Source organism: Oncorhynchus gorbuscha, linkage group LG07 (assembly GCF_021184085.1).
Source record: "Oncorhynchus gorbuscha isolate QuinsamMale2020 ecotype Even-year linkage group LG07, OgorEven_v1.0, whole genome shotgun sequence".
NCBI classification, from domain to species: domain Eukaryota; kingdom Metazoa; phylum Chordata; class Actinopteri; order Salmoniformes; family Salmonidae; genus Oncorhynchus; species Oncorhynchus gorbuscha.
In genome coordinates this window covers 69,898,729-69,922,743 of record NC_060179.1, presented here as the reverse complement: position 1 = coordinate 69,922,743, position 24,015 = coordinate 69,898,729, and the positions used below count along the sequence as shown (strand labels likewise).

At 42.1% G+C, this 24,015-nt stretch overlaps 1 protein-coding gene across 1 annotated transcript in view; it reads left to right on the top strand.

Annotated features, from left to right (window-relative positions):
- itga9 (integrin, alpha 9) overlaps positions 1–24,015 on the top strand; it is a 150,185-nt gene that overhangs the window by 5,027 nt on the left and 121,143 nt on the right. The window contains exons 3-4 of the mRNA XM_046357366.1: positions 8,682–8,788; positions 21,730–21,853. Of these exons, the coding sequence (XP_046213322.1) occupies positions 8,682–8,788; positions 21,730–21,853 (231 nt within the window). The remainder of the gene's footprint in view (positions 1–8,681; positions 8,789–21,729; positions 21,854–24,015) is intronic.

Sequence of the window (24,015 nt, the reverse complement as noted above, 5' to 3'; positions counted from 1 at the left end):
AGACCATGGACAGACAGGACAACAGACCATGGACAGACAGGACAACAGACCATGGACAGACAGGACAACAGACCATGGACAGACAGGACAACAGACCATGGACAGACAGGACAACAGACCATGGACAGACAGGACAACAGACCATGGACAGACAGGACAACAGACCATGGACAGACAGGACAACAGACCATGGACAGACAGGACAACAGACCATGGACAGACAGGACAATAGACCATGGACAGACAGGACAATAGACCATGGACAGACAGACAGACCATGGACAGACAGACAATAGACATGGACAGACAGACAGGACAGCAGACCATGGACAGACAGACAGGACAGCAGACCATGGACAGACAGACAGGACAGCAGACCATGGACAGACAGACAGGACAGCAGACCATGGACAGACAGACAGGACAGCAGACCATGGACAGACAGACAGGACAGCAGACCATGGACAGACAGGACAACAGACCATGGACAGACAGGACAACAGACCATGGACAGACAGACAGGACAGCAGACCATGGACAGACAGACAGGACAGCAGACCATGGACAGACTGGACAACAGACCATGGACAGACAGGACAACAGACCATGGACAGACAGACAGGACAGCAGACCATGGACAGACAGACAGGACAGCAGACCATGGACAGACCATGGACAAACAGGACAACAGACCATGGACAGACAGGACAATAGACCATGGACAGACAGGACAATAGACCATGGACAGACAGGACAATAGACCATGGACAGACAGGACAACAGACCATGGACAGACAGGACAATAGACCATGGACAGACTGGACAACAGACCATGGACAGACAGACAGGACAGCAGACCATGGACAGACAGGACAATAGACCATGGACAAACAGAACAACAGACCATGGACAGACAAACAGGACAACAGACCATGGACAAACAGGACAACAGACCATAGACAGACAAACAGGACAACAGACCATGGACAAACAGGACAACAGACCATGGACAAACAGGACAACAGACCATGGACAAACAGGACAACAGACCATGGACAAACAGGACAACAGACCATGACAGACAAACAGGACAACAGACCATAGACAGACAAACAGGACAACAGACCATGGACAGACAAACAGGACAACAGACCATGGACAAACAGGACAACAGACCATGACAGACCATGGACAAACAGGACAACAGACCATAGACAGACAAACAGGACAACAGACCATGGACAAACAGGACAACAGACCATGGACAAACAGGACAACAGACCATGGACAAACAGGACAATAGACCATGGACAGACAGGACAATAGACCATGGACAACAGGACAATAGACCATGGACAAACAGGACAATAGACCATGGACAACCATCAGGACAACAGACCATGGACAAACAGGACAACAGACCATGGACAGACAGGACAACAGACCATGGACAGACAGGACAACAGACCATGGACAGACAGGACAACAGACCATGGACAGACAGGACAACAGACCATGGACAGACAGGACAACAGACCATGGACAGACAGGACAACAGACCATGGACAGACAGGACAACAGACCATGGACAGACAGGACAACAGACCATGGACAGACAGGACAACAGACCATGGACAGACAGGACAATAGACCATGGACAGACAGGACAATAGACCATGGACAGACAGGACAATAGACCATGGACAGACAGGACAATAGACCATGGACAGACAGGACAATAGACCATGGACAGACAGGACAATAGACCATGGACAGACAGGACAATAGACCATGGACAGACAGGACAATAGACCATGGACAGACAGACAGGACAGCAGACCATGGACAGTCAGACAGGACAGCAGACCATGGACAGACAGACAGGACAACAGACCATGGACAGACAGACAGGACAGCAGACCATGGACAGACAGACAGGACAGCAGACCATGGACAGACAGACAGGACAGCAGACCATGGACAGACAGACAGGACAGCAGACCATGGACAGACAGACAGGACAGCAGACCATGGACAGACAGGACAACAGACCATGGACAGACAGACAGGACAGCAGACCATGGACAGACAGACAGGACAGCAGACCATGGACAGACTGGACAACAGACCATGGACAGACAGACAGGACAGCAGACCATGGACAGACAGGACAATAGACCATGGACAAACAGGACAGCAGACCATGGACAGACAGGACAACAGACCATGGACAGACAGACAGGACAGCAGACCATGGACAAACAGGACAATAGACCATGGACAGACAGGACAATAGACCATGGACAGACAGGACAATAGACCATGGACAGACAGGACAACAGACCATGGACAGACAGGACAATAGACCATGGACAGACTGGACAACAGACCATGGACAGACAGACAGGACAGCAGACCATGGACAGACAGGACAATAGACCATGGACAAACAGAACAACAGACCATGGACAGACAAACAGGACAACAGACCATGGACAAACAGGACAACAGACCATAGACAGACAAACAGGACAACAGACCATGGACAAACAGGACAACAGACCATGGACAAACAGGACAACAGACCATGGACAAACAGGACAACAGACCATAGACAGACAAACAGGACAACAGACCATAGACAGACAAACAGGACAACAGACCATAGACAGACAAACAGGACAACAGACCATGGACAAACAGGACAACAGACCATGGACAAACAGGACAACAGACCATAGACAGACAAACAGGACAACAGACCATGGACAAACAGGACAACAGACCATAGACAGACAAACAGGACAACAGACCATAGACAGACAAACAGGACAACAGACCATGGACAAACAGGACAACAGACCATAGACAGACAAACAGGACAACAGACCATGGACAAACAGGACAACAGACCATGGACAAACAGGACAGCAGACCATGGACAGACAGGACAATAGACCATGGACAGACAGGACAATAGACCATGGACAGACAGGACAATAGACCATGGACAATCAGGACAATAGACCATGGACAAACAGGACAATAGACCATGGACAATCAGGACAACAGACCATGGACAAACAGGACAACAGACCATGGACAGACAGACAGGACAGCAGACCATGGACAGACAGACAGGACAGCAGACCATGTACAGACAGACAGGACAGCAGACCATGTACAGACAGACAGGACAGCAGACCATGTACAGACAGACAGGACAACAGACCATGGACAGACAGGACAACAGACCATGTACAGACAGGACAACAGACCATGGACAGACAGGACAATAGACCATGGACAGACAGGACAATAGACCATGGACAGACAGGACAATAGACCATGGACAGACAGGACAACAGACCATGTACAGACAGGACAACAGACCATGGACAGACAGGACAACAGAACATGGACGGACAGGACAGCAGACCATGTACAGACAGACAGGACAGCAGACCATGGACAGACAGACAGGACAGCAGACCATGGACAGACAGACAGGACAGCAGACCATGGACAGACAGACAGGACAGCAGACCATGTACAGACAGACAGGACAGCAGACCATGTACAGACAGACAGGACAACAGACCATGTACAGACAGACAGGACAACAGACCATGGACAAACAGGACAGCAGACCATGGACAGACAGGACAACAGACCATGGACAGACAGACAGGACAGCAGACCATGGACAAACAGGACAATAGACCATGGACAGACAGGACAACAGAACATGGACAGACAGGACAACAGACCATGGACAGACAGGACAACAGACCATGGACAGACTGGACAACAGACCATGGACAGACAGACAGGACAGCAGACCATGGACAGACAGGACAATAGACCATGGACAAACAGAACAACAGACCATGGACAGACAAACAGGACAACAGACCATGGACAGACAGGACAGCAGACCATGGACAGACAGGACAGCAGACCATGGACAGACAGGACAGCAGACCATGTACAGACAGACAGGACAGCAGACCATGGACAGACAGGACAGCAGACCATGGACAGACAGACAGGACAGCAGACCATGGACAGACAGACAGGACAGCAGACCATGTACAGACAGACAGGACAGCAGACCATGTACAGACAGACAGGACAACAGACCATGGACAGACAGGACAACAGACCATGGACAAACAGGACAGCAGACCATGGACAGACAGGACAACAGACCATGGACAGACAGACAGGACAGCAGACCATGGACAAACAGGACAATAGACCATGGACAGACAGGACAACAGAACATGGACAGACAGGACAACAGACCATGGACAGACAGGACAACAGACCATGGACAGACAGGACAACAGACCATGGACAGACTGGACAACAGACCATGGACAGACAGACAGGACAGCAGACCATGGACAGACAGGACAATAGACCATGGACAAACAGAACAACAGACCATAGACAAACAGGACAACAGACCATAGACAGACAAACAGGACAACAGACCATGGACAAACAAACAGGACAGCAGACCATGGACAAACAGGACAGCAGACCATGGACAGACAAACAGGACAACAGACCATGGACAGACAAACAGGACAACAGACCATGGACAGACAAACAGGACAACAGACCATGGACAGACAGACAGGACAACAGACCATGGACAGACAAACAGGACAACAGACCATGGACAGACAAACAGAACAACAGACCATAGACAAACAGGACAACAGACCATAGACAGACAAACAGGACAACAGACCATGGACAAACAAACAGGACAGCAGACCATGGACAAACAAACAGGACAGCAGACCATAGACAGACAAACAGGACAACAGACCATGGACAGACAAACAGGACAACAGACCATGGACAGACAAACAGGACAACAGACCATGGACAGACAGACAGGACAACAGACCATGGACAGACAAACAGGACAGCAGACCATAGACAGACAAACAGGACAACAGACCATGGACAGACAAACAGGACAGCAGACCATAGACAGACAAACAGGACAACAGACCATGGACAGACAAACAGGACAACAGACCATGGACAGACAAACAGGACAGCAGACCATAGACAGACAAACAGGACAACAGACCATGGACAGACAAACAGGACAACAGACCATGGACAGACAGGACAACAGACCATGGACAGACAGGACAACAGACCATAGACAGACAAACAGGACAGCAGACCATGGACAGACAGGACAATAGACCATGGACAGACAGGACAATAGACCATGGACAGACAGACAGGACAGCAGACCATGGACAGACAGACAGGACAGCAGACCATGGACAGACAGGACAATAGACCATGGACAAACAGGACAACAGACCATAGACAGACAAACAGGACAACAGACCATGGACAGACAGACAGGACAGCAGACCATGGACAGACAGGACAATAGACCATGGACAGACAGGACAATAGACCATGGACAAACAGGACAACAGACCATGGACAAACAGGACAACAGACCATGGACAAACAGGACAATGGACCATGGACAGACAGACAGGACAGCAGACCATGGACAGACAGACAGGACAGCAGACCATGGACAAACAGGACAACAGACCATGGACAGACAGACAGGACAGCAGACCATGGACAAACAGGACAACAGACCATGGACAGACAGACAGGACAGCAGACCATGGACAGACAGGACAACAGACCATGGACAGACAGACAGGACAACAGACCATGGACAGACAGACAGGACAGCAGACCATGGACAGACAAACAGGACAACAGACCATGGACAGACAGACAGGACAGCAGACCATGGACAGACAGACAGGACAGCAGACCATGGACAGACAGGACAACAGACCATGGACAGACAGACAGGACAACAGACCATGGACAGACAGACAGGACAGCAGACCATGGACAGACAGGACAGCAGACCATGGACAGACAGGACAACAGACCATGGACAGACAGACAGGACAGCAGACCATGGACAGACAGGACAACAGACCATGGACAGACAGACAGGACAACAGACCATGGACAGACAGACAGGACAGCAGACCATGGACAGACAGGACAACAGACCATGGACAGACAGACAGGACAACAGACCATGGACAGACAGACAGGACAGCAGACCATGGACAGACAGGACAACAGACCATGGACAGACAGACAGGACAACAGACCATGGACAGACAGACAGGACAGCAGACCATGGACAGACAGGACAACAGACCATGGACAGACAGACAGGACAACAGACCATGGACAGACAGACAGGACAGCAGACCATGGACAGACAGGACAACAGACCATGGACAGACAGACAGGACAACAGACCATGGACAGACAGACAGGACAGCAGACCATGGACAGACAAACAGGACAACAGACAACACTAACCACAAAGTATGTTACATAGGCAGCTACTGTGTTTAACACTAGTCAACTGTTCCTTTTACTTATAAATAATAAAGACATACAGAAAGAGAGAAAAATCTCGGGTTGCTAGAAGTCCAGAAATATTTTGATAGGTATGATTAATGTTTTAGCTAATATTTTCCAAGTGGTTGTGCCAGAAAGTTTACTGCAATTGCTATTCTTATGGTCAAGAGAGAGAGAAGGTTTATGTGGGTTTAATAGAAATCCTCACTTACTCCTCCATGTCACCAACAAGATGTACATTATTAAACGAAGCGTCAGGCCAGACATAGGGTGGTCCTGTAGCTCAGTTGGTAGAGCATGGTGCTTGTAACGCCAGGGTAGTGGGTTCGATCCCTGGGACCACCCATACGTAGAATGTATGCACACATGACTGTAAGTCGCTTTGGATAAAAGCGTCTGCTAAATGGCATATATTATTATATTATTATTACATGGGGTTCTGTTGCAGTGTTCACTCTCTGTCTCTGTCTCTGGTCTCATTCTCTGTCTCTCTGGTCTCTCTCTTTCTCTCTCTCTCTCTGTCTGTCTCACTCTCACTCACTCTCTCTCTCTGTCTTTCTCACGCTCTCTGTCTCACTCTCTCTGTCTCTCTGATCTCTCCCTGTCTCTCTCTCTCCCTTTCTCTCTCACACACAACACACGACACACACACACATACAGAGCGAAAGCTACCATGAATTACGCCAGACAGAGGGAGTTCAGCCCGAGGGTGCCTCAGAGAAAATATTAGTGATGAACTCCGGAAATAGCATCAATTATAACTTTTCTTATTTGCACTGACTGCTCCAGTAAATCTGTGTGTGAATCACAAATGGCACCCTGTTTCCTATAGGAACTACATAGGGCACAGGGTGCAATTGGGGACAAAGCCGGTGATCTGAGACGGAGGGCAAAGGAACTGAACCGTTTAAGGGCACCCATGCTGCTGAGAGAGAGAGAGAAAGAGAGAGAGGCTTCTTTTTTTTCTAAAGTGACGTTAGATTCAGACTCTGTAAAAGCAGTGCCTTGATTGCACAATTCTTCTTGTGGGTGTCTATGACTGCTAATTCACCTAACATATGCTAATTGATTTTATTTGCCCAGTTAAGTGCATTCTTGTTAAAGTGAATAACTGTGTTCCTTTCTTACTGCTGTTTACTCGTTGCAGTCATGTTTTAATGGGACTAATGTTTTTATGTCTTGGGCAGTGTCCCAAATGAGACCCAAGGTCTTGGTGAAATGTAGTGCACTACGTAGCCAATAGGGGTGCCATTTCGCAGGAGACACAGACTTACTCCTTTCTCAGACATTCCTTAGGTCTTTTTGATCTTCATTAAGATTTAAGAATTGCTTAAAGTTGCAGAGACAGAGAGCAAATGGTCATAGAGGCCTAGAAGCCAGTCATAATATAGCCCAGCACCATCAAAAGAAATGTATGCTTTTCTAAACCACTTTTATCTGTTAGCAAACATGAAATAACTGGGCAGCTCCTTTGGCCTAGAGTTCTGCTACACACTCTGTAATGATTAAAAAGGGTAGGATGACCAAACAGCGATTCTGTCCTAAATGGCACCCTATACCCTACATAGTGCATTACTTTTAACCAGAGCTCTATGGGCCCTGGTCAAAAGTAATGCACTATATAGGGAATAGGGTGCCATTTAGGATGAAGGAAGCGTTTCAATCCTCTCCTCCCTCCTCCTAGGTCACTGTGCTCTCCATCTATCAGAGAGACAAACACACACACCACATTCTGGGCTGTAGTCTGGGATTTAGGCCATATCTGTTGACCCAAGAGTTGTTTGTTTGGTGTCAACACCGATTTAGAAAAAAAAAGGCTGTCTGGTATTCAGATCATTACATGGTACATTTTCCTGCAGTCTCAAAATGTAAGACTGTTCAATAGTGAACCAGGGTTGAACCCAGGATGTATGGATGCCATAAGACTGTGTTAGCTTGATGAGCTAATACCTTGGCTTTAGCTCATCTCAGGGCAGCTAACACAAATCCTCAGACCTCAAACAACGTCACTCATCATTGGAGCATAGCTCACCGAACCACGTCCACTACATCTACAAAAAACAAAAATATAAAAGATCAACTTTAAAGCTAGTTTGTTAGAACTGTATTAGAAACTTGTCTCTGGGCTCACCTTTCATCTGTTGACTCCCAGAGGATGGGGGAAAACATCCACTTTAAATATTACAGTCATTATTAACAAACTGCTATCTTCTGTCTGTCTCCTGCAGGGAACAAGCCCAGGGAGTCTTGTGGGAAGACGTGCCAGGGAGACAGGGATGATGAGTGGATGGGGGTCAGTCTCGCCCGGCAGGACAAATCCAATGGAAAAATACTGGTGAGTTCAACGTTCACAGTACGACCCTGATCATCTGTTTTAATCTGTTTCATCTGTGTCTTCTAAAGTGTGCACTTGCACACTCTCTGTCATGGATTTGAAAGCATTGGATTGATGTACGCAGTTACTTCAGCAATTGTTTAACACAATCCATGTATGCTTGCAAAAGCTGCCGGGTTTAAACCATCATCATTGTTACAAATGTCCTTCCATGAACCACATAGTCAAACCCCAGCTTGTCCTAACATCAAAGCGCTCCTTAAAAGGCAAATGTATTTGTTACTCCATCCTTTGGTTTTCAAGTAGAGGCACATGCTTTTAGCAATACGGCATGATGGTTTTCAATTGGATAAGTAGACACAACTTCATTCCAAATAATACACTTATACGACACAGCAACTATGAAAGTGCACGTTAAGTTTTTTGTTTATTTGTGAGTTTGTGTGTGTTTATGTATGTGTGCGCACATGCCCGTGTGCGGCTGTGCATGTGTGTGTCTGTCTTTCTGTGTGTCCGTGAGATGTGCATGTAAAATGCATGTTTTCTTTCTTTCTTCTTATTTCACCTTTATTTAACCAGGTAGGCCAGTTGAGAACAAGTTCTCATTTACAACTGCGACCTGGCCAAGATAAAGCAAAGCAGTGCGACAAAAACAACAACACAGAGTTACACATGGAATAAACAAACGTACAGTCAATAACACAATAGAAACATCTGTATACAGTGTGTGCAAATGAAGTAAGGAGGTAAGGCAATAAATAAGCCAATAGTGGCGAAGTAATTACAATTTAGCAATTTACACTGGAGTGATATATGTGCAGATGAGGATGTGCAAGTAGAAATACTCGTTCCAGTCATAGGCAGCAGAGAACTGGAAGGAAAGGCAGCCAAAGGAGGACTTGGCTTTGGGGATGACCAGTGAAATATACCTACTGGAGCGTGTGCTATGGGGGGTTGTTGCTATGGTGACCAGTGAGCTGAGTTAAGGCGGAGCTTTACCTAGCAAAAACTTATTGATGACCTGGGGCCAGTGGGTTTGGCAACGAATATGTGGCGAAATGGCTATTGTAAGAGATAGCTGTGAACCATTCATGCCGCTATCATTCTGTTAGCAGTTGACGTTAAAAACACCTATTTAATTTTAAAGCAATCAATAAACCAACTATATGCAGTAGTAATCTCTGACGTGCTAGCAAGGCTGTGGGTCTTTACTCCAGGGTCTCTTTTTGTATATTTACTCCCAGATCAGAGGGCAGCTGGCTGGGTTTGTTTAGGCTGCAGTCCCTGGCCCTTCCACGGTGGTGGTCTCCCAACCTTAGTTTCATTAAGTGTTAACTCCTGCACCCTGCAGTGGGCGATGAAAGGACCAATCCCCTCTCTCTTTGGCCCTGAAGCCCGTCCCTCACCCTGTGGGACATTCCATGGCCTTGAGACTGGCTGGACGCTTTGGAGGGTTGTCAGTAGTGGGTCGAAGGACACTTGTAACGGCTATAAACCCATGTAGAGAAATAGACAGAGTAGAAGGACACTCATAGCCTCTGTTGGCCTCGTGTTGAGACAGTCTGTAAACACCTCTGGCAGGTGGCAATGTGTTGACACACTTGTTGATAGGCTTCCCCCATCAGGGGAGTTGGAGGAATCTTGAGAATTTGTGTTCTGTTGCTATGGTCTTTCTCCATCTCAATGCTTCCATTATCGGATCATTGCGGAGGGATTATATTTGCATGATGTTCAAACCAGTTCCAATGGTTATTATGCATGAATAACAGATACAGAGAATTCGGAGGGATATGTCTTGGGTAATGTATTGTAGTTGTTTGTAGGTGATGGCTGTTTTCCTTATCCGTTGAGAAAACATTTCATTATTAACTTGGCCCACACCCTATCAATATGTGGCAAATATCAACAGAGTTGAAGTTAATCATTGGTTAAACATTTTAGCATCTGTAGACCATTTGTAAAAGGACTCATTAAATAAAGTGATACCAAAATGTTAGTTAGGGCCAGGCACCACAGGCTGAAATGACATTTTTGCATCTACCTATATTTTTGAAATGTGCTCATATTTTGTCCCATTAATATTAATATTTTAAAGTAAACATACAAATGTCAAACACTTGATGAACATTTATATTTTGTTTAGTTTATCATACTACCGTCATCAACATTTATATTTAGTTTAGTTTATCATACTACCGTCATCAACATTTATATTTAGTTTAGTTTATCATACTACCGTCATCAACATTTATATTTTGTTTTATCATACTACCGTCATCAACATTTATATTTTGTTTTATCATACTACCGTCATCAACATTTATATTTTGTTTAGTTTATCATACTACCGTCATCAACATTTATATTTTGTTTTATCATACTACCGTCATCAACATTTATATTTTGTTTTATCATACTACCGTCATCAACATTTATATTTTGTTTTGTTTATCATACTACCGTCATCAACATTTATATTTTGTTTAGTTTATCATACTACCGTCATCAACATTTATATTTTGTTTTATCATACTATTCAACATTTATATTTTGTTTAGTTTATCATACTACCGTCATCAACATTTATATTTTGTTTTATCATACTACCGTCATCAACATTTATATTTTGTTTAGTTTATCATATTACCGTCATCAACATTTATATTTTGTTTTGTTTATCATACTACCGTCATCAACATTTATATTTAGTTTAGTTTATCATACTACCGTCATCAACATTTATATTTAGTTTAGTTTATCATACTACCGTCATCAACATTTATATTTTGTTTTATCATACTACCGTTATCAACATTTATATTTTGTTTTATCATACTACCGTCATCAACATTTATATTTTGTTTAGTTTATCATACTACCGTCATCAACATTTATATTTTGTTTTATCATACTACCGTCATCAACATTTATATTTTGTTTTATCATACTACCGTCATCAACATTTATATTTTGTTTTGTTTATCATACTACCGTCATCAACATTTATATTTTGTTTAGTTTATCATACTACCGTCATCAACATTTATATTTTGTTTTATCATACTACCGTCATCAACATTTATATTTTGTTTAGTTTATCATACTACCGTCATCAACATTTATATTTTGTTTAGTTTATCATACTACCGTCATCAACATTTATATTTTGTTTAGTTTATCATACTACCGTCATCAACATTTATATTTTGTTTAGTTTATCATACTACCGTCATCAACATTTATATTTTGTTTAGTTTATCATACTACCGTCATCAACATTTATATTTTGTTTTATCATACTACCGTCATCAACATTTATATTTTGTTTTATCATACTACCGTCATCAACATTTATATTTTGTTTAGTTTATCATACTACCGTCATCAACATTTATATTTTGTTTAGTTTATCATACTACCGTCATCAACATTTATATTTTGTTTAGTTTATCATACTACCGTCATCAACATTTATATTTTGTTTAGTTTATCATACTACCGTCATCAACATTTATATTTAGTTTAGTTTATCATACTACCGTCATCAACATTTATATTTTGTTTAGTTTATCATACTACCGTCATCAACATTTATATTTTGTTTAGTTTATCATACTACCGTCATCAACATTTATATTTAGTTTAGTTTATCATACTACAACATTTATATTTAGTTTAGTTTATCATACTACCGTCATCAACATTTATATTTTGTTTAGTTTATCATACTACCGTCATCAACATTTATATTTTGTTTTATCATACTACCGTCATCAACATTTATATTTTGTTTTATCATACTACCGTCATCAACATTTATATTTTGTTTTATCATACTACCGTCATCAACATTTATATTTTGTTTAGTTTATCATACTACCGTCATCAACATTTATATTTTGTTTAGTTTATCATACTACCGTCATCAACATTTATATTTTGTTTAGTTTATCATACTACCGTCATACTTATCATACTACCGTCATCAACATTTATATTTTGTTTAGTTTATCATACTACCGTCATCAACATTTATATTTTGTTTAGTTTATCATACTACCGTCATCAACATTTATATTTTGTTTAGTTTATCAACATTTATATATTTTGTTTAGTTTATCATACTACCGTCATCAACATTTATATTTTGTTTTGTTTATCATACTACCGTCATCAACATTTATATTTTGTTTAGTTTATCATACTACCGTCATCAACATTTATATTTTGTTTAGTTTATCATACTACCGTCATCAACATTTATATTTTGTTTAGTTTATCATACTACCGTCATCAACATTTATATTTTGTTTAGTTTATCATACTACCGTCATCAACATTTATATTTTGTTTTTATCATACTACCGTTTATCATACTACCGTCATCAACATTTATATTTTGTTTTGTTTATCATACTACCGTCATCAACATTTATATTTTGTTTAGTTTATCATACTACCGTCATCAACATTTATATTTTGTTTAGTTTATCATACTACCGTCATCAACATTTATATTTTGTTTAGTTTATCATACTACCGTCATCAACATTTATATTTTGTTTAGTTTATCATACTACCGTCATCAACATTTATATTTTGTTTAGTTTATCATACTACCGTCATCAACATTTATATTTTGTTTTATCATACTACCGTCATCAACATTTATATTTTGTTTTATCATACTACCGTCATCAACATTTATATTTTGTTTTATCATACTACCGTCATCAACATTTATATTTTGTTTTATCATACTACCGTCATCAACATTTATATTTTGTTTAGTTTATCATACTACCGTCATCAACATTTATATTTTGTTTTATCATACTACCGTCATCAACATTTATATTTTGTTTTATCATACTACCGTCATCAACATTTATATTTTGTTTTGTTTATCATACTACCGTCATCAACATTTATATTTTGTTTAGTTTATCATACTACCGTCATCAACATTTATATTTTGTTTAGTTTATCATACTACCGTCATCAACATTTATATTTTGTTTTGTTTATCATACTACCGTCATCAACATTTATATTTTGTTTAGTTTATCATACTACCGTCATCAACATTTATATTTTGTTTAGTTTATCATACTACCGTCATCAACATTTATATGAATTTTAAGCATTAAATGGACATACTTAAATACTTTCAAAGCTCACTACATTAAATGACGTCATTTAAAAGGATATTTTATAGCGTGTTACCAACTGGACTATAATTAGTAACTTACTTTGAAGGGATGTTGATTGGGTCTAAATATGCATTTGTTATAGTCTAAATTCACTGCACTTGTTTTTAACTGTCATTTCTTAAATGTCAGATTCTTCCAACATGCCAACACATTTTTCTCAGCTTCAGAAGCATCTGCATTCACCAAATGCTGTGTGGTTTTCCTTAGATATATTCTCCAGACTTGCCCAGAGGGAGTTATTGATATGTTGTAAATGTTTTATTGTAGATAACATTTTTCTTTGGAAAAATGCGCCAAAAAAGCTTTTAGTATTTTACAGATAGAATGATAGAAAAACTATTTATCCACAATCTGCTCTGGATAAGTCTTGGAGTGTCTTAACATAATGAAACTTCATCCAGTGTCCAGAAAAATGGATTTCTGTGATATGCAAATATGCACATATTAATGACACATCACTGCATTTGCATATTTTAATTAAACCTTTAAAAAATAAAATTATAATCAAATATATTTGACATTAAACTTGTAAAAGTTGGTTATGATATGATTAATGGGAAGAAAAAAAATAGCCTATGAGGGTGTGGTGCCTGGCCTTAACTCCAGCAGGTTTGGTGATTTTACAGAAAGTCAAGTGGCAAATTGTCCAAGTAGTTGTTTTAAACTCCCCAGCAGGTTTAGTGATAACAGAAAGATAGTGAAGTTTTAGAGCCACGTATCCATGGGACCCTGTAGAGGTCTGCTGAGTATAGACATATCATAGAAGTAAACTACTATCCATTCTGAGGGGAGCAGGCTGCTGATATTTGTTTTTATCTCATCTGAATGGACTCAGGTTTCTCTGCATGAGGAGAGGACCGGCTGCTTGGCAGATGTCGCTCTGTGCTGTACGTATCAAGCGTCTCAGAGTAGGAGTGCTGATCTAGGATCAGTTTTGTCTTTTAATATCACAATGAATAAGATTACATTGACGGTACTTGATCCTAAATCAACACTCCGACTCTGAGACACTTGATACATCCAGACTCTGAACTACATTTATTTCAGCCGTGTGTTGCTGAAGGCTTAAAGTTTAACCAATCAGCTGTGTTTAACTGAACGTCTAAACCAATCAGCTCTCAGTCTGGACAGCAAAATGTGTGATAATAGAACACCTCCATAATTGGTCTCTGATTCTGGCAGAGAAACACAACATTAATATTCTGGTTTTACTAGTTTATTACTTGTTTATAATATACTGGTTCTTTGGAGTCAGGCATACTTCTTCTGTTGTAGTACTGAATATGATTTAGTAGCAAGCTTGTTGGAGAACCAGTAGTACTGCTAGTGCTGTCGGCCAGACTGCTCTGAAACACATGAGTGTTTCCCAACACAGCCATACTTCTGCCAGACAGTCATCTGATGCTCTCTCTCTCTCTGTGCCCACAATCTGCTGCACAACTCTTCTACCCGCTTCAATAGGCTGTGTAACAGTGTGGACTGGAATTCTCCTCCAGTATGACAGGGGAAAGGGCTGATGTGTGTGTGTGTGTGTGTGTGTGTGTGTGTGTGTGTGTGTGTGTGTGTGTGTGTGTGTGTGTGTGTGTGTGTGTGTGTGTGTGTGTGTGTGTGTGTGTGTGTGTGTGTGTGTGTGTGTGTGTGTGTGTGTGTGTGTGTGTGTGTGTGTGTGTGAGAATGCGTGTGTGTGTGTGAGAATGCGTGTGTGTATGGAAAAGCGTAAAAATACCTTCATAGAAAATGACAACTTAAGTCCTTAAGTTACTTAAGTATCAAAAGTAAATGTAATTGCTAAAATATACTTAAGTATTAAGAGTAATAGTATGAATCATTTCAAATTCCTTATATTAAGCAAACCGGCACCATTTTCTTGTTTTTTAAATTTACGCATATCCAGAGGCACACCAACACTTAAGTACTATTTTAAAGTATTTTTAACTAAGTATTTTGCATCACTGTCTAAGACTGCACCCAAAATGACACCCCATTCCCTAGATAGATAGTGCACTACTTTTGACCAGCAATACCTTGATCAAAGTAGTGCACTATCTAGGGAACAGGTTGTCCTTTGGAATTAGTCTAAATTCGGACCACATTTCTGTGGCACCATTTGTGAAAAGAAGCTTGGAGGCTGCTACCATAGTTTCCTATTAAAACCCCCTAAGGTCGAAGCCCCCCCCCCCGCTGAAACCTAATTTGAATTATACAAAAAGCACCCTAAAAATCTGTCAGTTTAAGCTAGAGATATCTGCTTTGCATTTGATGAAATCTCAATCCACCGCATCCGCCTATGTCGCACTTCCGCATCTGTGGTGACAGAGCTAGAGCAGTGTTTGTCAGACCATGAGACATCTGTGGTGAAAGGTGACAGAGCTAGAGCAGTGTTTGTCAGACCATGAGACATCTGTGGTGAAAGGTGACAGAGCTAGAGCAGTGTTTGTCAGACCATGAGACATCTGTGGTGAAAGGTGACAGAGCAAGAGCGGTGTTTGTCAGACCACGAGACATCTGTGGTGAAAGGTGACAGAGCTAGAGCGGTGTTTGTCAGACCAGGAGACATCCCGAATATCGGTCTTCTCACAAAATCGTCTGTAGCGTCTAAACAGTTTGGCCTACAAACTAATATGACCCCTCTGTGGAAAGGTGACTCTCACGAACACATACACGTTGCTATAGGATGCCCACAGGCCTCACAAGACAAGGACCGCCACAGGAAAGGAAGACGCAGAGTTACCTCTGCTGCAGAGGATAAGTTCATTAGAGTTACCAGCCTCAGAAATGGACAATTACCTGCACCTCAGATTGCACCTCACAGAGTTCAAGTAACAAACACATCTCAACATCAACTGTTCAGAGGAGACTGCGTGAATCAGGCCTTCATGGTCGAATTGCTGCAAAGAAACCACTACTAAAGGACACAAATAAGAAGAAGAGACTTGCTTAGACAAAGAAACATGAGCAATGGACATTAGACCGGTGGAAATCTGTGCTTTGGTCTGATGAGTCCAAATTAGAGATTTTTGGTTCCAAATGCTATGTCTTTGTGAGACGCAGAGTGAATGGATGATCTCTGCATGTGTGGTTCCCACTGTGAAGCATGGAGGGGGAGGTGTGATGGTGCTTTGCTGGTGACACTGTCATTGATTTATTTAGAATTCAAGGCACACTTAACCAGCATGGCTACCACAGCATTCTGCAGCAATACGCCATCCCATCTGGTTTGCGCTTAGTGGCACTATAATTTATTTTTCTACAAGACAATGACCCAAAACACACCTCCATGCTGTGTAAGGGCTATTTGACCAAGGAGCGGGATGGAGTAATGCATTAGATGACCTGGCCTCCACAATCACCCGACCTCAAACCAATTGATACGGTTTGGGATGCGTTGGACCAAGAGTGAAGGAAAATCAGCCAACAAGTGCTCAGCAATGTGGGAACTCCTCCAATACTGTTGGAAAAGCAATCCTCATGAAGCTGGTTGAGAGAAAGCCAAGAGTGTGCAAAGCTGTTATCAAGGCACAGGGTGGCTACTTTGAAGAATCTCAAATTTTTTTTTTTTTGATTTGTTTAAAACTTTTTTGGTTACTACATGATTCCATATGTGTTATTTCAAATGTTTTGATATCTTCACTATTATTCTACAATCTAGAAAATAGAATTACATTTTTTTTTTGGAATGAGTCGGTGTGTTCAATCTCACCTATATATATATAAATAAGGGGTTAAATGCACGTAAAAAATAAAATAAAAAATGTTTCCTGATCTTTCTCATATTTTTCAGATACAGGACACACTTCAGGACAAACAAACAAAAACATTTTTGGGGTGGGGGGTGGGGGTGGGGGGGGTCAATCTGTTGTTCCATGTAGTGAATCTGGTATTCAGTGTGTTTGTATGCGCTAATAACCGTAAGGTCAAATAAATAACATTTTCAGCAAAAACATTTTTGATACTCCAAGGGGTCTTATTATACATATAGCTCATTATACAATGGGTGGGTCTAATCCTGAACGCTGATTGGTTAAAACCGCATTCCACCTGGTGTCTATTCCACAAACTACCACCGGCTAAATCTATGACGTTAAAATGCCTATTTACTCTGTTCTGTCTGCGCAATCCACTGTTATACTATCCCAACAAAGCAATTTATAAACTTGATCTCCACCATAAAAAAAAAACATCTAAAAAGTATCTAGACATTATCTCACATTTATTTTATACTAACATTTATTTTTCAACAGCGAACATTTGTATAAACCCTGCTGTCTGTCTGTGACATTTGCAAAATGTCTCATCTCGACTCCAAAAGTGCTAAGTCAGGATGAGACAGATGTGCAGCTGTTCTCAGCCAGTCGAAATCATGAATCAGCATAATGTGTATGTATATTTACGAAGAAATATCAATAGAAAACAGGTAAAGCAAAACGAAGTGGCACATTTTCCTTGTTTTGCCATCCTTGTGAGGACTTCTGGGCCCCACAAGGATAGTACAACCAAACCTTACACTCACAAAGAGATGGAGATAGTTCTGGAATGTTTATCCAAAATACAAGATGCTAAGCGATTATTTAGAGGAACACTTTCAACACGCAATATTAATGAAGAAAACAACTCCATGGGACTGGAAGAAATTCAATGCTTTACTCCATATTCAGACTCCCCCTAACATGACATAAATAACACTATAAAGTTTTGAAAATGAACTTGAAATTGAATTCACTTCTTTAAAAAAAATGTTATTGTGATTTACAGTGCTCTATCTCTGTGAGTTGGTGTATTTGGAACGAGCCATGGGAGAGTTTTTCAATGCCGGCATTACCGCTGAAATCATTTGTCTTTGAAGTATTTTAATACAATATAATATTTGTAGCTACTTTTTAAGTAGATGCCTGCAGTCAACCTTTGCAATACGTTAGGAGATAAAGAAGATCGCGTTCTTCATTTCACCTGTCACATCATTTTTCATTATGAAGCTTACTGGTAGACCCCCGTCACGTGGAGTTTGTTTACAACGAGAGACCGGAGTCTTGTGAGTTAGATATCTTATAACTATTAAGTTAATTGTCTAAATGTACTATCTAGCTACGTGGAGAACGCTGTAGCTCAGTTGGTAGAGCATGGTGCTTGCGATGTCAAGATCGTGGGTTTGATTCCCAGGACCACCCATACTTAAAATATATTCCTACATGACTGTAAGTCGCTTTTGGAAAAAACGTATGCTAAATGGCATATGTAGAACTGGTTAAGGGATTTTCACACTACTCAACTGAGCCTAACTGAGCTGGCCAGGTTACTAGAGATGTGCATTTTTCTCTTTCAAGACGAACTATACATTTTAGTTTGAAACTATTCTGGGTATGTTCTGGGTATAACCATGTAAATTACATTGGTTGTAACTCAACAAATAAAGCCTAATATTGCGCAAGCCAGTTTACGAACATTTGAACGCTGAAGGTGACCTGCAGATAGAAGTGCCAGATCAGGAATAGGCGATCTCGTTGGTCAGCGCGCGAATCTGCGCACGGCGGGCAGTTTGACGAGGCTAATGGTTTTGCCTGGGGTTGTTCGTCATTCAAAAGGCCTTGTAATCAACGACTTTCAACATAATTACATGCTTAGTTAGACACTGAAGAAGAAGATGCCAGTTGTCATAAAAGATGAGCGGTATTTTCAGAAGGTAGAAAGAATGTCATTTGAGCAAAACATTTTAGTGAACCTGCAATTTGAATTGATTTCTGACGGATGCATGCTACTTTTGGGGTCCTGCTGACCAACGCACAGGGACAGATCCATATCTTTGAATAGTTACATCCCTAGTGCTTATGCATCGGTTGCTGAAACCATGCTGAAAAGAACATGTGAAAAGAAGAAATACTCCTGTGGCTGTAAAGTTTGGCTCGGGCCAGCACAATATTGGGACATGTGTTGGACAAGCGCAGTGTGTTACTACAGTATGAATATGTTATGAGAAATGAAAGGAATTCAGAGGTTATTATTAACATCTTATGATCAGTAAACTTATGACCCACTACATATACAATTGCTTTTTTGGAGGCAGGGGATGTTTAAACGAGGCTGCCTGGATCTTTAATTTAAAGACCCTTGCGCCCTTCGGTCTCAATGTAGACTTTGATCTAAATCCATTCTTGTGATTGTGTTTTTGCTCTCCATTGTAAATCATGTTTGTAGCCAAATTATATCTATGATTGTATGTAATGTTCTTTTTATATCTGTAAATTGATCAATGAAATCAAGCCACAGTCGGCCATGATTACAGACACAAATCACATGTATTTATAAAGCCCTTCTTACATCAGCTGATATCTCAAAGTGCTGTACAGAAACCCAGCCTAACCCCTCAAACAGCAAGCAATACAGGTGTAGAAGCACGGTGGCTAGGAAAAAAAGTCCAGAACCTAGGAAAAAACCTAGAGAGGAACCAGGCTATGCGGGGTGGCCAGTCCTCTTCTGGCTGTGCCGGGTGGAGATTATAACAGAACATGGCCAAGATGTTCAAATGTTCATAAATGACCAGCATGGTCAAATAATAATAATCACAGTGGTTGTCGAGGGTGCAACAAGTCAGCACCTCAGGAGTAAATGTCAGTTGGCTTTTCATAGCCGATCATTCAGAGTATCTCTACCGCTCCTGCTGTCTCTAGAGAGTTGAAAACAGCAGGTCTGGGACAGGTAGCACGTCCGGTGAACACGTCAGGGTTCCTTAGCCGCAGGCAGAACAGTTGACACTGTAGCAGCAGCACGGCCAGGCACCTGTGTATCTTTTCAAACTATATAAATTAGTAACCCGCAGTGTTTGCCATTATACCGTGATGAAGACAGCTTGGCTGTCCAAATGTTGGTTAAATTATTGCATCTGAGCTCTTAGAGTGTGCAGCTCTCCTTTTCTTTTTCAAAATGTTCTTTAGCTGACCTGAACCACGCTGGACTGAGCTGGCCTGGTTACACATCCACCATAGTTGCTGGAACGGTACTGGACAGAAAATAAGTGTCAGCACAGTTTGGTTCAATAGTGTGAAAGGAGGCCTGGGAAGCAACTAAAATGTTAATATGAAGATGTTATGAGTTAGGTCTAACTAGGAGTTAGGATCTCGTCCCACCGCATATAAAATGTCTGTTTTGGAAGCAGGGATTGTTCCTAAGCTGATGTTCAGATATTCACACCACAGACCAATGAGACCAGGGCCGTTATGGTCACAGTTGGCTTTGCTTTCATCCCCCTTCTTCTCTCAGAACAGTTAATTTGGCAGCCACTGTCAGTGGCTGAATCCCAAATGGCACCCTAATTCCCTATATAGTGCATTATTTTTGACCAGGACACATAGGGCTGCTATTCGGGACGCAGACACACTGTCTCCAGCTCACATAATACAGAGTCGGTCTTGCCTTCTGCTTTGTGGATATCGAGTTACATAAGAACTATTAGGTTAAGGAATCAGGATGGTAGATTGAAGAATACACCTATGATGTCAAGTGTTTGGGAATGCACATTATTGGTTAATGTGTGTGGGGTGGTTGTGTGTGTGTGCATGTGCTTCTGTCTGTCATTTCTGTCTGTCCATCTGTCTGTCTCTCCGCCCTTTCTGTCTGTCCATTCTCTCAGAGGAGGCCAGCAGATCCAGTCATACTTGAGTGAGATGCCATGTCTCTCTGTCTGTCAGTGTCTGTCTCTCTGTTATGACTATGCCTCACTTCATGTGTTTGATGCAGGCCTGTGCCCACCGTTGGAAGAACGTCTACTATGACTCTGAGCTCATCCTTCCCCATGGTTACTGTTCCATTATCCCTCCTACGCTACAGGGCCGGACCCAAGCCCTCATCCCCTGCTATGAAGGTACAGAAGTACACACACACACACACACACACACACACACACACACACACACACACACACACACACACACACACACACACACACACACACACACACACACACACACACACACACACACACACACACACACACACACACACCAAATGTACAGGACAGTACCAACGCCCTAATCCCTTGGTAAGAAGGTACAGTAATGTGATACAGTAATAATATTTTTGGATTACTGTACCCCTAATTACATTTTTCTCTGCCTGAAGTACCCCCTCGTGAACGACTGATCGTCTATTTTCTTATGAGTCTTCCAACGTAACCCCTGCTTATGGGCCAGTTACTCTTATAAGTAATAGCACACCATGCTGAGAAACACTGCTTCACATCCACTTCATGATGGATTAGATCAAATAAAGTAGAATCATTTCCTTCCTGGTAAACTATGCATACACAGATGCCTTCATTCTGAAGACGAACAGACAGACAGTAAAGTCATGGTTACTGCATGAACATTTCAATGGAATTCTTTAATCAGCCAAATTGACTCACACTGTACACAACTTAGACACAGACAGAGACTTTAGCAAAGTTTACTGAGTTTATAAGTAGGATGAGGGGAGAGGGCTTGTGTGTGTGGTTAAGCTGTGTATACCCTCGGCCTCGGGTTAGACAGTGCAGGTAGTTTATCATGGCACACATTCTCTCCGGCTCTCACAATGAGTTATAGATTTACTGCACACACACACACACTCCAGACCACTGACTGATATCCTGACTTTAAAAGCTAGCTGACACTTTTTGAGCCTTGAATTGTATTCACTATTCCTCTCTCTCTCGCTCTCTCAAACCAACTTAAGACAGAAATATGAGCTCTCAGTCTGGCAGGACGCAACACCTACGGATTCCAAGGACACACACACTTCATTATGCTGCTAAAGGATCAAATATTACACGCAAACACCTAGTCATGTTTTATTTATTTATCCATTATTTTACCATGTAAGTTGACTGAGAACACGTTCTCATTTGCAGCAATGACCTGGGGAATAGTTACAGGGGAGAGGAGGGGGATGAATGAAACTGGGGATTATTAGGTGACCGTGATGGTTTGAGGGCCAGATTGGGAATTTAGCCAGGACACCGGGGTTAACACCCCTACTCTTACGATAAGTACCATGGGATCTTTAATGACCTCAGAGAGTCAGGACACCCGTTTAATGTCCCATCCGAAAGACTGCACCCTACACAGGGCAGTGTCCCCAATCACTGCCCTGGGGCATTGGGATATTTTTTTTAGACCAGAGGAAAGAGTGCCTCCTACTGGCCCTCCAACACCACTTCCAGCAGCATCTGGTCTCCCATTCAGGGACTGACCAGGACCAACCCTGCTTAGCTTCAGAAGCAATCCAGCATTGGTATGCAGGGTGGTATGCTGCTGGCAATATGCTGCTGGCAATATGCTGCTGGCAATATGCTGCTGGCAATATGCTGCTGGCAATATGCTGCTGGCAATATGCTGCTGGCAATATGCTGCTGGCAATATGCTGCTGGCATATGCATTATGATCTGAATGGAAAATATGATCCCAGATCAACTGTCCTACTCTGAAACTCTTTGTTTGCGCCATTGTGACACCCGTTCTCGCGGGCCCTTGTGCGCGGTTCCGCAAGGGGCTGCGTGTGGGGGATCACCGACAACGATGAGACAGCCTGTAGGTAGGAGGTCAGAAACCTGGCAGTGTGGTGCCAGGACAACAACCTCTCCCTCAATGTGATCAAGACAAAGGAGATGATCGTGCACTACAGGAAAAGGTGGGCCGAGCACACCCCCATTCTCATCGATGGGGCTGCAGTGGAGCAGATTGAGAGCTTCAAGTTCCTTTGTGTCCACATCACCAACAAACTATCATGGTCCAAACACACCAAGACAGCCATGAAGTGGGCACAACAAAGCCTATTCCCCCTCAGGAGACTGAAAAGATTTGGCATGGGTCCTCAGATCCTCAAAAAGTTTTACAGCTTCACCATCGAGACCATACTCTCTTTACCCCTAACCTACATGTACATATTACCTCATTACCTCGACTAACCTGGCCCTCACACATTGATTCTAGGTCATTTCCCTAGAATGTTCTATACAAGTGTCATGGTATGCGATCTAAATGGCACCCT